General features: G+C 45.8%; 1 protein-coding gene across 4 annotated transcripts in view; it reads right to left on the bottom strand.

Annotated features, from left to right (window-relative positions):
• Nucleotides 1-12,677, bottom strand: part of tnrc18 (trinucleotide repeat containing 18) — a 34,767-nt gene extending 22,090 nt beyond the window's left edge. For 3 of the 4 annotated variants that reach the window (XM_057014030.1, XM_057014028.1, XM_057014027.1), the window contains exons 1-4: nucleotides 12,496-12,677; nucleotides 10,588-10,931; nucleotides 2,556-2,696; nucleotides 450-554 (exon numbers count right to left, since the gene is read on the bottom strand). In XM_057014030.1, coding sequence (XP_056870010.1) covers nucleotides 450-554; nucleotides 2,556-2,696; nucleotides 10,588-10,795 — 454 coding nt within the window. In that variant the 5' untranslated portion in view covers nucleotides 10,796-10,931; nucleotides 12,496-12,677. The remainder of the gene's footprint in view (nucleotides 1-449; nucleotides 555-2,555; nucleotides 2,697-10,587; nucleotides 10,932-12,495) is intronic. The other variant, XM_057014029.1, reaches the window with a different exon arrangement.
• Between the last annotated feature and the right edge of the window lie 834 nt (nucleotides 12,678-13,511).

Raw genomic sequence — 13,511 nt, forward strand, 5'->3', positions numbered from 1 at the left:
AAACAAACACAATTGAGTGAACATATACAGATAATGCTAAGTTTTAGTGCAATTCAAATCAAACCTGGTCTTTTCCCAGGTTTGACACCAAAAAGACCAAAGTACTACAAAAAAGTGGGTCACCAGTAATTCAAAGGAAGAGCTTTAATTACCAGTAAATGTTTACAAATGTGAAATCATGACAAGATTCAAAACAAACTGGGGCACATTGTCAGAAATAGTTCAAAGTATTGCAGGAATTGAAACATCAACCACATAAAACATGAAAGCAGCAACAGCCAAATATAATAAAAGGAAAGGCAGTCATTAGTATCTTGAATGTTCTGCACAGATCTGCAGCTAAATGAATACCTCTAGCTAAAAATACTTCTCTATCACGTTTATAACCACAGGAAAGAAGAGGACAAGGACTGAAAGTCGGCCACTCTTGCATGATGTCAGGTACTGACCTTTGTGCGAGTCGTACAGAGGGTGCTGGGAGAGCGTGGGAGGATCCAGGTGGCCCAGTGACAGGTAGGGACTGGAGTACAGACTGCTCGACAGAGGAGCATAGCCTGGAGGGGCGCAGAAAAACACTTCATCACGTCAAATCCTGCTGTACGAAAACAAGCCAGACTGGACTTCTGCTTTACTCCAAAAAAGCTTGATTTTTAACGCTCCTGTATCATTTAATGTAATCTCAAAGTTTCACAGGCATACCGTTTGAGATTTCCTGGTTCCAACAAGCCAGCCCATAACATATGTCATTGCAAAGTGGTAACAAAGTACAACTGGCTCATTGTAAGGGGTCAAAAATGGCATTTGAATAAGGGAGGGTTCTTTGCTATTTAGCGATCGTTTCAGAGGGGACGGCTGTATTTGTGCCTCGTGTGGGCCCAGCTGTCACAAAATGGGTTTTTCCCCAACACCTTTCGCGATGACACATAGTCTAGTCTACATATATTTCCAGGACAATAATATGGTATAAATGTAGATCTTTGGTTTTATTACATTATAATTCTAATTTACAACTGCCTTGTACGAACATTCCTTCATCGTATGTCAACAACGATCACTTCACAGCACTGGAAATGAGCTGATACAAGGTTGACATAACAAGTCAAAAGGATGAACTCAAATCACTTTTTCCTCCCTAAAAAATACCTCATACTAACAACACAGAATTGGCAAGCATCGGGCCATTTGTAAAGATTGTTAAAGTGGTCAGCCTAAGTTTGCCCAACAGCCAGCTGCTGCCCTCGGAGACCAGATCTTAATATAGACAAAACCATGTGCCTGGTGTAACACCTCTAATTTCTCTCTGTTGATGCTGAGCTGGCTGTTGAAACAGGCCCCAAGCAACACAGATCAACACCCACCCAAAGGGCAAAACATTCCCCATCCTCACATTCTGAAGGATACGCTCTCATTCCAGCAGTAACTGTTGGAGAACACAGTTCCACACTCAAAATAGCTCTTTAAAAACAAACAAAAAAAATCCTGGGGCGAAATAAGAAGCAAAAATAGTCAAAGATGGGTAAGAGGAAAATGAGACAAGAGAAGAAGAGTTCTCCACCAGGAAATATATTTCAGAACTTCCTTTATTATACCTAATAGCCATCCTAATCTCAGATTGGGCCCGTGTGCCCTCTAAAATATTGTGGGAAGAGTTAGTGTGGTCTCTTACTGCAGTCGGCCACAAGAGGGCGATCAGGAGGCCTTGGAATAACTTAAATAACTGCGACGTGTCGCCGTGTTTATACGGTTTATTCTATAGTGTGATTTAAAAGCTGAACAACGGCAAGACGACCAACAGAGCTGGAAGCTGTTGTCCTTGAACTGTCCACACAGTGGAAGACGGAGACTAAATCTTAAATCGAATGACACACCATGTTATTTGCTGTGTTTGGAGACGCCTCTGTGTCACAAAGACGATGCAATCAGTTTCTAACTGAATCTGAAATGGAATCTGTTCACCTCTCTCTTTACTACGATAGAATGCCTGGTGAGATGCGGTCCTGCCTGACCTTCTACACCCATGAGATTTGATAAGGAGGCCCAGAAGGACAGGAGGGAGCACAATGTGAACAAAAATTAATTCACTCAGTGAACAGGCCAGAGCACAAACACTGAGAGGACACACACACACACACACATATATATTTCTGGAACTCATAGGTCAGAAAACGATGTCATGGACAAGTTGGAGAGTAGATATAGCCAAAGACAAAGTACATATTGGACAGAAAGCTTAAAAAAAGAACACGGGGCACGGGGGATAGATTACAGTAATGTATGACAGGCGGGAGTGGAAGACAGGTGGAGGACAGGGAAAATGAGATGCATATAGGACAGAGCCAAGAGCACAGCCAGCAGCAGGGGGACAGAAATGGAACAGGATGCCATTGGTGGAAGCAATGAAAGGGAAAGGAACAAGCCTCCTGGGCTTTGGACAGGAGCTCGTTGTGACAAATAAAAATATAACGCTGCCTGTGTCTTTGAGGATATAAGACGTGCGCTGGAGACAGAAAGAGATGGAGAAATGAAAGTGTTGGCTGAGGCATATGGTGGTTTACCGTCGTGAGCGTGTGAAGCCCAAAGCTGAGCCATCTGCAGACTGCTGGAGTTGGCCGACCTGTAGGAAGGGTCAGAGGTCAAGGGGGAGGGGCCCGGATAACCTGACAGGAAGGGACTGGAGCCTGCTGGGAAGCCATCGCCTGCGTAGAAGAATGGATGACGTTGGTCAGTCATGAAAATAAGACAACCGATTTACACTGTGCATGCTCATCACTTTCCCTGCGTGTTTGCGTGTGTGCGCCGCCCAATCAATATGTGCTGATAGGTCATAGCTCAGCGAGTCCATTGTAATCACATTATTACTGCGTCACCGTGAACGGGCTATCAACACACCACAGACAGGCCGAACATGGGAGGTGCGCTCGCTCAATGTTCACCGCCTCATACAAACCACAAAAACCACAGGAGTGAATGGTGTGTGGTAACCCTCACACACTAATCAGATCACATCTACTCTCCAACTCTAATCGGAGTCATCTAATCACCCAATTTAATTTGGCGTAATCCAATTGTTGTGTTCTTTATTTTAAAAGGTTTCCTTGTTACGTGTTTTGTTATTGCTCCCATCTGTACTGAAGTGCTGAAATGTTGAATTTAATTCCAATTCCAAATAACACTTTTTGCCAGAAGATTGTTATGGATGGTCTAAATACACCATTTCATTGAAGGGATTAATGGCAAACAGTGGTGGGGAGTGGAGCACGGGAGGGGCCCGTCGGTGATGTGAGGGGGTTGTGGCTCCACGTCATGAGCAGAGAGGATGCAGAGCGCTCCTGACAGCACATTAAATAAACAGCAGACATTTCTACCAACTCGGACGTTTACATAACTCTAAGCTCTTTATTTCTCCCTCCGCATGCTCCAGACATTATAATAAAAAGCAGCACCAATGTTTAGAAAGTGAAGCAAACACGCTGTTGGAAATTAAAAAGAGGAGGTACAATGGCAGCATAGTTAGGTTCTCTTAGCTCTTAAACTGTTTAATCGGTCGGGACGCTGTTCATGAGATCCTAATCTGCTCTTGGAGTTTACCAGACTGATGCATTTAACTTTAAAATGTGCAAAATTGAACCTCTTGGGAGTGTGGACCCTGGACCGCCCTCCGGGGTCTTGAGGCCAGGCTATTAAATAATGCAGCAGCGCTCCACATTGTACATTATACCATGAATAATTCACTCGCCAAACATAGGCTAGAAATCTTTAGCTTTCAGTGTTTCAATGCAGCAGGTCATCATAACAGTGATGGCTGGGCACAATCAAGAAATTGAAAGCACAGTGGGCCGCACTATTTATACAGGAAACATGTCGGATCAGCCCTTTAGTTTGGACTTTAATAACAAGATTTGCCGTCAGGATTCTTTGTGGCAAAACTGCCCGCAACAGGAAGATCACCTACCGTTATTTAAAGCATTTTTACACCACCAGTGAAAACTGCTGCATCAGCGTGAGGTTTACAATAAACCATAAATGATGTGGCATGATGTCATTATTGGATGCCTCCAATAAACTCGCCTTTGTTAGGCTCCGCCTCCTGGTCGGCACATACGAATTCTACCATTAGTAAACTTTGTCCCCTTGACCCATTACTGTCTCTTCCAATCAGAAGGCTGGACGACCTGGGAGAGGCTTGGTGTTTTTCTGAGGTCCCCCACCCAGGCCATTACTGAATGCACAGCACAGCCATTACTCTGATAAAACTAACCATGTGTGTGGGGGAAAGGCTGCGGGGGGGGGAGGGACCCAGTGTGAGCGTCTGCACTGGTCCTGTGGGATTCTTGAGAGGCGTGCTGTACTCTTGACTTCTTCTGCATCTATTCCAGCGTCATTTTAACCCTCCTCGCTCGGCCCCCCCAGTACGAGCGATGTGATTTTCTGTGCACCGAAAACCCCACAGACCCAACTCTGGGGGGGGAGGGGGTTGCACACCACTGCTGTGTGCCCAGTGACGTGTGTAAGCTAGTCTGTGTGGGTTCACAGTGAATGGCCTTTGAGTCAGAGAGGCCACAGGGGGTTCAACACACACAAATAAATAAACACTCAGATAGGTTACACGTGCACAACAGCGCGGCCAGTCACAAACATATGCGGGACGTGGGGGATATATGCAGGCAGGAGAGGGTGCCCAGGTGCAGCCACAGCCTGTAATTAGTCATCAGTCACAGTATATTAATGTGCAAGCAGGTCCACACACACACACACACACACACACACACACACACACACACTCCTGTGCAACCAGAGATTACAGTCTAACTAGAGCTGTACGGTATATTGCAAATGTCTCCTTATCACTGTATCAACATGTGCAGACTGAACGTTACAAAGTCTGTTTGATGTGCACTAAATATTGCACCACGAGAGCGTGCTTGGTGTGTCAATATGTAGTTGGCACGTCAGAAATGCATCCAAGGCCAAGGAGGGAGGAGAGCGGGAGTAGGAAGTTCAACATAAATATCACAAATCACGCTGCTGCCGCTTTAAACCTGGTATGGTGTGGGACTGTTAGACTGCGGCAGAGTTGGGATCAGAAGCTATTTTATTCAGGTTTGGATTGAGGTGAACATCTATTCATAGATTACAGTCAGATTATATATTGCTACAAGCAGGGAACGGAAAAAGATAAGATAACTTCTGTTCTTTACTGGCTTTAAGTAGAAAAATAGAAGGAAGGTACTTTTCCCTTCTGATTTACTGACTGACTGCATTCCTCACCAGCTTGTGACTTTCCTGGGTCCTGTGCTGGTCCTGATCATATGAGCTATAAGTGCTGCGAACTCTGTGCCTCCTGTGCGTTGGAACAGTGCCAACAATGCTGTTTTAACAAATTATTCTGGTTCTAATTCACTTCCTAATTGTTGTCTAGTGTTTGTGTGGGTTTCTGAAGAGCAACACACATTTCATCTAATAACACACCACCTGTCAAGGATATCAACGGTTTCCATTCCTTTAGGCCAAACACCAGGGTCTCACACACACACACACACACACACACCACACACACACACCACACACACACACACACACACACACACCACACACACACACACACACACACACACACACACACACACACACACACACACACACACGGTATGCCGATCAATCTCTGCATCACAGCTGCCCATGGGCCTTTTATCAAAAGCTCCAAAAGATAAAAATTCCAGTCCCTTCACTGAACAATGAGGAATAAAAATGAAAGTAAAAGCATTCTTCTCCTTCACATTTCACTCCTCTTTTCCATCTTATAGTCTCCAAGAATATTTATTCTCACATTGGAAAAGTGAGTTAAACGATGACAAAAACGTGATCTCAGCCTCCCCGACACATGCTGAGCCTGGATTTTCAGATCTGAAGCGTAACCTCTGCTAGAAATGGATCCTGTGAGCTATGAAACACGCCCACACAGGGAAAATCAGGGAAATCAAGCTCAGATGCAGGTTTAACGCAACATTTCTTTCCTGTTTTCTGTTCCTTGGAAAAAAGCAGAGTGAAATTCTGCTACTACGGCCATCTCTCGCAGCTCCTCAAACACCCGTCTTTGGCAGGGAAGAAAAGGAAACGACAGACTGAGAATGTGAGATTTGCACTTGTCACTCGCATTTACGTCCCACATCTCTCAATGGTTTCTAAATGTCCACATGTTCTCCGAAACATTTGCAGAAGAGCATTCTGCCATATCACTGTGTAAAAGGGTGATCAGTGTTTGAGCAGATTCCTACAGAAACACCCTCCCTGGAAACTCCGATGCATCGAAGCTTCATCTGTTCATTCAAAACCTGACAAATGGAAACAGGCGTTTCCCCACAGCAGACAACAGGAAGGCCATGAAGGCTAATAATCATGTTAGTAAAATCTGTTCTGTTCAGTCAAAAAGCCATTGCAGTGAGTCAGCGTGTGCTGCGAAAGGACTCCAAATACTATATATGGTAGCACGGTTTACAGACCAAAAACCACAAAAAGCTGCAATGATGCTAATTAAACAAACCTTGAATTACTTCTGCCTAAAAACACAGAGAGAAAAGAAATAGTTGAATCCAGGCTGAATCCGAGGGAACTAAGGCTTGTTTGGTTGGAAGGAATATGTCGCCACCTTTCAATGCTTTTACACATTCAGCTATTTTTAATCAGTAAGTACTGTGCTAGAGCGCCTGGTGGGTCCACGCTTCCAGAAAAATCCCCTGCAAAGATGGCAGGTGTCATTTTGACACACTCCTCCATGCTAGCAGAACCCAACATGCTTGCAAATGGCACACATCCCTGTGTGGTGTGACAAACGGGCCTACTGGCGTGCACAGTTGGAACATGGGTAGAGTCACAGTTTCAGAAGACAATTAAAAAAATAAATGGATCCGGCTCCTAAATACAGCGAGCGATTGAATGTTTTTGTATTACTCAAATCTGAAATGTATTTTTCAGTGACGAAAAAACATATTGGATGACCTAATCATCCTCTCCGGGCGTACCTGGAGGAATATTATGTAACAGGAGATGGATAAAAAAGACAACCGGAGAGACACACACGCAACATGGTGCACCTGTGTGTGTGTGTGACCTTTATGAGCTGTTTGACTTAAAGAGAGGGCTAAGGCAAAGAGAAAATCTTAGCTAATGCTTTAGGTATTTCAACATGCCAAGGCACGCTTGCTTTCACACCAAAACACACACGCACGCACCTATTGCTCTCACAGTTGACAGCTCTGCGTGTGTGTGTGTGTGTGTGTGAGACTGTGTCGTTTGTCTGCCACTGACAGGTTTATTGTAGCAGAGCAGCAGCGTCTTGTGCTTCATTCTCTCAAGGAGTCTGTTTTCTCTCCTGTAGAATTCAATCAATCTGGGGGGGGGGGGCACATTTCCAAACTGCATCTACCCTCTCACATATACACGCTTCTTGAATACACAAAATCACTGCACAGCTATCTTTTTTTAATTATTATTAACCAAAAGAGACGCACTACTGCAGTGAAAAAGAAAGCGTTTTACACGTGAGTGAGACAGAGAGAACAGTTGAAGGGCTACCATGTTTGTCTGACTCCATTTGAATCTGCTGTGGGCAGAGTAAATTTGTACTCTCTGTAAAGCCCCATGGGGGAAACTCCGGGGCCCGAACTGCACTAAGCACAATCACATGCTCCCATTCCCATAAACAAGACCTCCAGCCTCCCATCGACACTGTTTCCCTGACAGGAACGTTCCCAAACAACAACCGCTGAAGTCTTATCCACTGAAAACAAAACACCACTTTGCACCTCAGGGACTGCGCCCATTCACCACTTCTCCTTTGTCTCAACCATTTTCTTCGGTTTATTGACTTGCCTTCGCTGCCTTCACTACACCTACATTTGCCTCTGTGTCTCACTCCTTTTAGTCCCCGGTGAACACAAAACTCAGAGAGAAAGACAAAGGGTTGAAAAGTTGCTAGTTCAGACACGCTATCCTTTAAGGCCCTTAACAACTCTGCCTTATTCATTACAAACATGTGTAAGGCTATACCATAATAAACACTCATCACAACTGAAATATACTGCCTGCTTGTTGTCAGTGCAGGCTAAATGTGCAGCCATAGTATCTCACTTACCCCTGGTGGTAGGTTTTAGTAAAGAAACAAGCCCTTCCTTTCAGTAAGACACCACGTGGGGCTTAGGCCTGAGCATATTTGACCTCAGAAGTCAATAGTGGACATGAAAATGCTTGTAAATGAGATTTCACAGCTTTGGTTCTTCTACAGAAATGGAGATTGTGGAAATACACTAATCAAATAGAAGGAAAGCCGATGTGTGCACGCTGCAGCAGGTCCCACCTCCGTTCTTGGACGTATCGGGGCAGAAAGAGAACAGGTTGTCTCAGTGTGCTAATGGGGGGCGATTTCTGTCGCGTCTATAAATGGTGACTAAGACCTTATCGTGTTTACATAAACGCAGCCTGTGAATGAGAAGGTAACGTAGGCCAGAGAGGTGCCGAGTGGAAACAGATCGGTCAGAGACGACCCACCCTTTATTTGGCTTAGAGGCAAATAACTATTTACAGGTTCTCAAAACAAGTGTTTTTTTGCACTCGGGTTGCGTACAGAGTGAGCAATACGCTGCAATGTTAACTCAGATGGAAAAGCTGGACGGAAATAAAAGACTGCGGAGGGAAAACATTGTTAGCTAAGAGCCAGCTATCAGAGGATCGGCCCAAAACGACAAACCCGCAGAAAATGACTCAAATCCAAACACATGTGAAAGAAAAGGAGAAAAACAACGATAGAGGGACCAACTCTGGCTCTGACGAAGGGTCTCAGGCAGCAGGATTCATGCTGTTTATTGCAATTAAATAGGAACATTATGAACAGTTGCAATTGCCGGGTAATTATCTGGTAACAGGAGCTGCGCGGCGTTATTAAGAGTGTGGGACTCACTGAGATCTCACTTGAGTTTGGGTTAAAGCGGAGCACGGGGATTTGATGGAGGAGTGCTGTAAAGCTAAATGACCTGTATCACACGGTGGCGTGTTTCTGTGGGTGGAGGCGCAGATTATGCGTTAAAGCAGATGAGACTCGGAGCGAGAGGGGGTCAACGTGTGGGCAGATTAAACGCGTCCCGTTTGGAACGAATGTTTTAGAGGACGGCTGTTCAGCACGCAGCGTTCTGGAAATGCCATCCCAATAGATACGCTTCTGCTTCATTAAAGATGCGCCGCAACGAAATAATATTTGCATACTTTAGTCGTAGCGGGACTGTGGCATCTCCGTTTCCTACCACACACCCATCAATCATCCCGTCACCCTACCCGCAGAGTCGATTTCGTCTCTTGACAGCTTTCCCGTGCGCGCATGTGAGCTCTGTAGACGTGCCGAATTAACGCTTCATCCGAGCCCTGCCCTGGGTGCACAGCCTTACTTTACTACAGACCTCTGGAGCGCGCGCTCCCAGCGTTGCCTTGAACCCACGCTCGGCGGTAATGACGAGGGGAAGGCAAAACTGCGATGCCATCGTCTCCAGGGTTTACCTCCAACAAGGAACCACGGCAAGTAATTGCATCTTTGTCTGCAGGCTACAGTATATTCAGAGGGACGCGAGCATCTCAATGGGAGCTTTTGTCAGACTTTTCATTTTCCTAAATGACCCGAGCGACTCAGACATCGACCCAGATGACGGCACCCTGGATTTTTCCACTGCCTACAAAACTGCATGCGAGCCTCCTACGTTATCTTTTCGCCCCTTTCGTTTGGATGCTTGCACTACAAACAGATGGCAGACACCTCCCTATGCAGGCAGAGTCAAGGGGAAAACATAACAGCTCAGCAGGGAGAGAGACATTCTATGGGTGAAATAATGGCTTGGCTCATGCAGCAACACACACACACACACACACACTCACACAGGACAGGGTGATGTAAACACAGGCAATTGCCGATTTCAAGAGGTGGTTCGTGCCATTTCTATTTCAACACAACTGTTTTCCTTCCACCCCGGTCACATTTATGTGTTCACAGTTTTCACTCACACATCCTGCAGTCTTTTAAAAGACGTCCACCAGAATTACAAACACATGAAGGCACTTTACAAACGTCGCAGTGTTGCTGTCATTCCTCTCCAGTCGCCATCATCGGAAGAAATGAACAGTCATTCCCGCTTGGCCACATCATCACCACCCAGCCCTCCAATAAATGCAGCTGTTTTCGCAGCGAGCACGGCGAAATGGTCCGCATGCAGGTTCTGGATGGTTGCACCCTGACCCACCGAGCGCTGCAAAATTCGCCCGCCGCCGTGTGCGCGGCAAAAGATCAAGTAATTTTCCACTAATGCGCGGCGACAGGAAGCCTTCGCATACCATACTTTCACATGTGAAACTTGCCATTGCTTTATAGCAGCCACACCTCCTTATTCGGTTTGAATCGGGGGTAATTCCCTACAGAATGGTGTAACCACATCCAAGCGATATTCGCGCTCGCAGGTACAAACCGTGCGCGTTATTTCTGCGCAGCTCGGTCTTAAGTTAATGTTTAGAAGGTGGAAGGTTACGGAAACCCCGAAGTTATGAGTTACTTACTGTGGGTTGGATGTAGGTTAATGGCCGGTGGCAGGAATTTTCCGGAGTGGAGTGACGGCGGGTGACTCGCGCCCAAGTGGCCGGAGGAGGGAGGGAGCCTCCCGGCCGCTGCCGCTGCTCCGAGTCGGTGAGAGTCCATCGCGATCCCCGCCAACAACGGAGGTGGTACGTGGACGGATCGGGGAGGTCCAAAATCTCTGCCATCCATTATCCACACAGAGAAAAGTTGTGAAAAGAAATAGTCCGAGCGGATAGGCCCCTTATTCCGAAATGGCCAATTCTGGCTATAATAATGTCATTTGTTTTTCAGACGAATCGGGTTCCTTTCCAGCCATCCTGCTGACCTGCGAATGACACACGGATGTGGAAATAAATGAGCAGGAAAAGCCCAGGGTCTAAAGAATAAACCCAGCAAACAGTTTGTAAGTGGTAGTTTTCGGATTTGTCATCGTTACAGCGAACAGTCGGTGCAAACGTGCAATGACGCAGTTTGGAAAACCACTTCGAAAACTCAGCGCTGAACCCGGGCTGATCGACGGGATGATGGCGTGTGTTGGTCTTCGTGGATTTTAACTGCAGTTTGATATGCAGTGCGCGAAAGCTGCAATATTTTGATCTAATCGCTTGCGAGCGGGCAGCGCTCCACCCCCACCGCACCGCGAACAGAAGCCAGCCGCTCCGGAGCTGCGCTTCCCGGGGAGGAACAACCAGGAGAGGGGCGGTCAGCCGCTCTGTCCTGGCCTCGAACGGTCGCTCCCGATCCCGCGAAAGAAACGCACACGGTCCGAGCTTATCATTCGAATCAATGTTGTACCGTTGCCCGGTCGTCTTTTAACGCAAAAAGCAGAAATTCAGCACCGCCTAGCCGCGTACGAACCATTAACGCCGAAAAGGCATCAAATATAAATTTCAAACGGGTTAAAAATAAATAACGCTTGAATCATTCATTAGTCGGGTTACCGAATATCGAGTTTAACACTACTTCGCCAGTGGACATGGGTGCTGCCCAGGGAAAGAAAACCACCCGTAAACACATCAGGCTTTGGTTAAAACTCCGCTTGGTTAACTTTAACGCAGAACTACACCAAATTTAACCCGGTGTCAAAATATAGAACCGATTTTCACAACCACGCTCATCTCAAAATCAGATGAAATGGAATCGACTCGCAGCAACGCGACTTTTAGAAGGTCGAATTAAATAATTTCGCGATATGCGAATGTTTTCACACGCAAATGAGCATGTTGGCGAAACAACAACAAATTAAATTAAAGCTGCAGCGAGATACACGACAATAATAATAACTGGCTCTGTGGTAAAATGCGGAATTGAAGATTGTATACACACATCTCTTAATATCAACCGCAATTATATAAGCGATGGTAAAATATAATCACGTTGAAAATTAAAGGAAAGTCGAATTAAGATCCAGGGGATAGAATAAACACCTTAAAGCACTGACTCGTGATATGCAGGCGGGCGGGATCTGAAGAAGGGCTCGTTCAGAAATCACAATAAAGCCCTTCATATCTGGGGGGGAAAAATCACAAACGATCTCTTTAACGTCGCAGATATCTTTCGAAAGGGTCTTAAAAATGTGGCGTGCCTCCCCGTCGCGATCCATGCGGCAAGGCGCGCAGCAACACGGCTTTTCGGCCACGTTTCAAACTTTTCACGGTTCCATAAACGCCACGCAAAAAAACTTTCTCGGCGGAAATGTTTCTAAAGTGGTCTTTTCGCGTCGATAACTGCACCCCCAAACCTACGATGTCGCACGCAATGACACCCGCGCCCATTTTAGCCAGATTTCCAACCCGAATTGTCTTTTCGAAAAGACCCAACAACTCGGACACTTGATATGAAACAACATGAAACCGACATGGGAAACGCAGAACAAGCCCAGCGCTTACTTGAAAGTAGAGAAACTGGAATTTGAAAAAAAATGCTACAGTCTCTCAAAATTCTTCCAGCTTGCTGGGAGAACTGTAGCCCATTACAAGCTCGTCCGAAGGTAAACTGGGGTGTAACTTGGAGGGGGAGCAGCCCCTGACGAGTCCGTAAAGCTCCTCAGCAATGAAACACAGCATTGTTTTTCAAGCCCCTCCCATCTTCCTCGCTGCCAGCCAATCCCGTCAGAGCTCCAACAGTTTTTACATATCTGCTTTCTGATTGGCTGCGCCGAGTGTCAATCAAATTCCAAGTCTTAAAAACAACACTGGCCGCTCGCCAGCACTATAAAACCAATTATGGAGCAAGAAGGTTGAGCCGTTTCAAGGTCCCCTTTTCCTTCAAGAGCGAGTAATAAAAACAAGAAGAGGGTTTCTGTTTTTAGTGAGGACGTGTGCGTGTGCGTGTGTGTGTGTGTGTATGTGTGTGTGCGCTGGGGGCAATTCTTCCCCCATACAATCCACCCATTTCAACAGTGGTTATAATGGGCACTCCAATACTGTCCAGACGCGACTTTCACGCCAAAACCCGTAAAGTCTTGATGTTTAGTTTGATTAACTAAATAGTGGAGGACAACTCATTAAATTGGATTCGAGTCGATACAATGTAAACATCGCAAGATCTTTTGTGTATGTGTGTGTATATAGATAGATAGATAGATAGACAGACAGACAGACAGACAGACAGATAGATAGATAGACAGACAGATAGATAGATAGTGTGCGCAAGAAAACATAGGCAATTTAGTATAACAGACGCACTGTCATTTTAATCAGTATTTTATTAAAGAATGCACAACTTTCACTGTATCTGCGAACAAACATGGGTGGTTGGTTTCGGCAGGAACTGAAGGTCGAATAATGTGCGTTAAGATTTAGCAGGGAGGGGGCGAATTACCATTTGAAAAGGGTAAAAGTGGTCCACTTCTTGGTGTTACTATGCTTAAATTCACAGGGGCTGTTGACGGTGGTCGCCCGGT

Source organism: Takifugu flavidus, chromosome 18, assembly GCF_003711565.1.
Source record: "Takifugu flavidus isolate HTHZ2018 chromosome 18, ASM371156v2, whole genome shotgun sequence".
Lineage (NCBI taxonomy): Eukaryota > Metazoa > Chordata > Actinopteri > Tetraodontiformes > Tetraodontidae > Takifugu > Takifugu flavidus.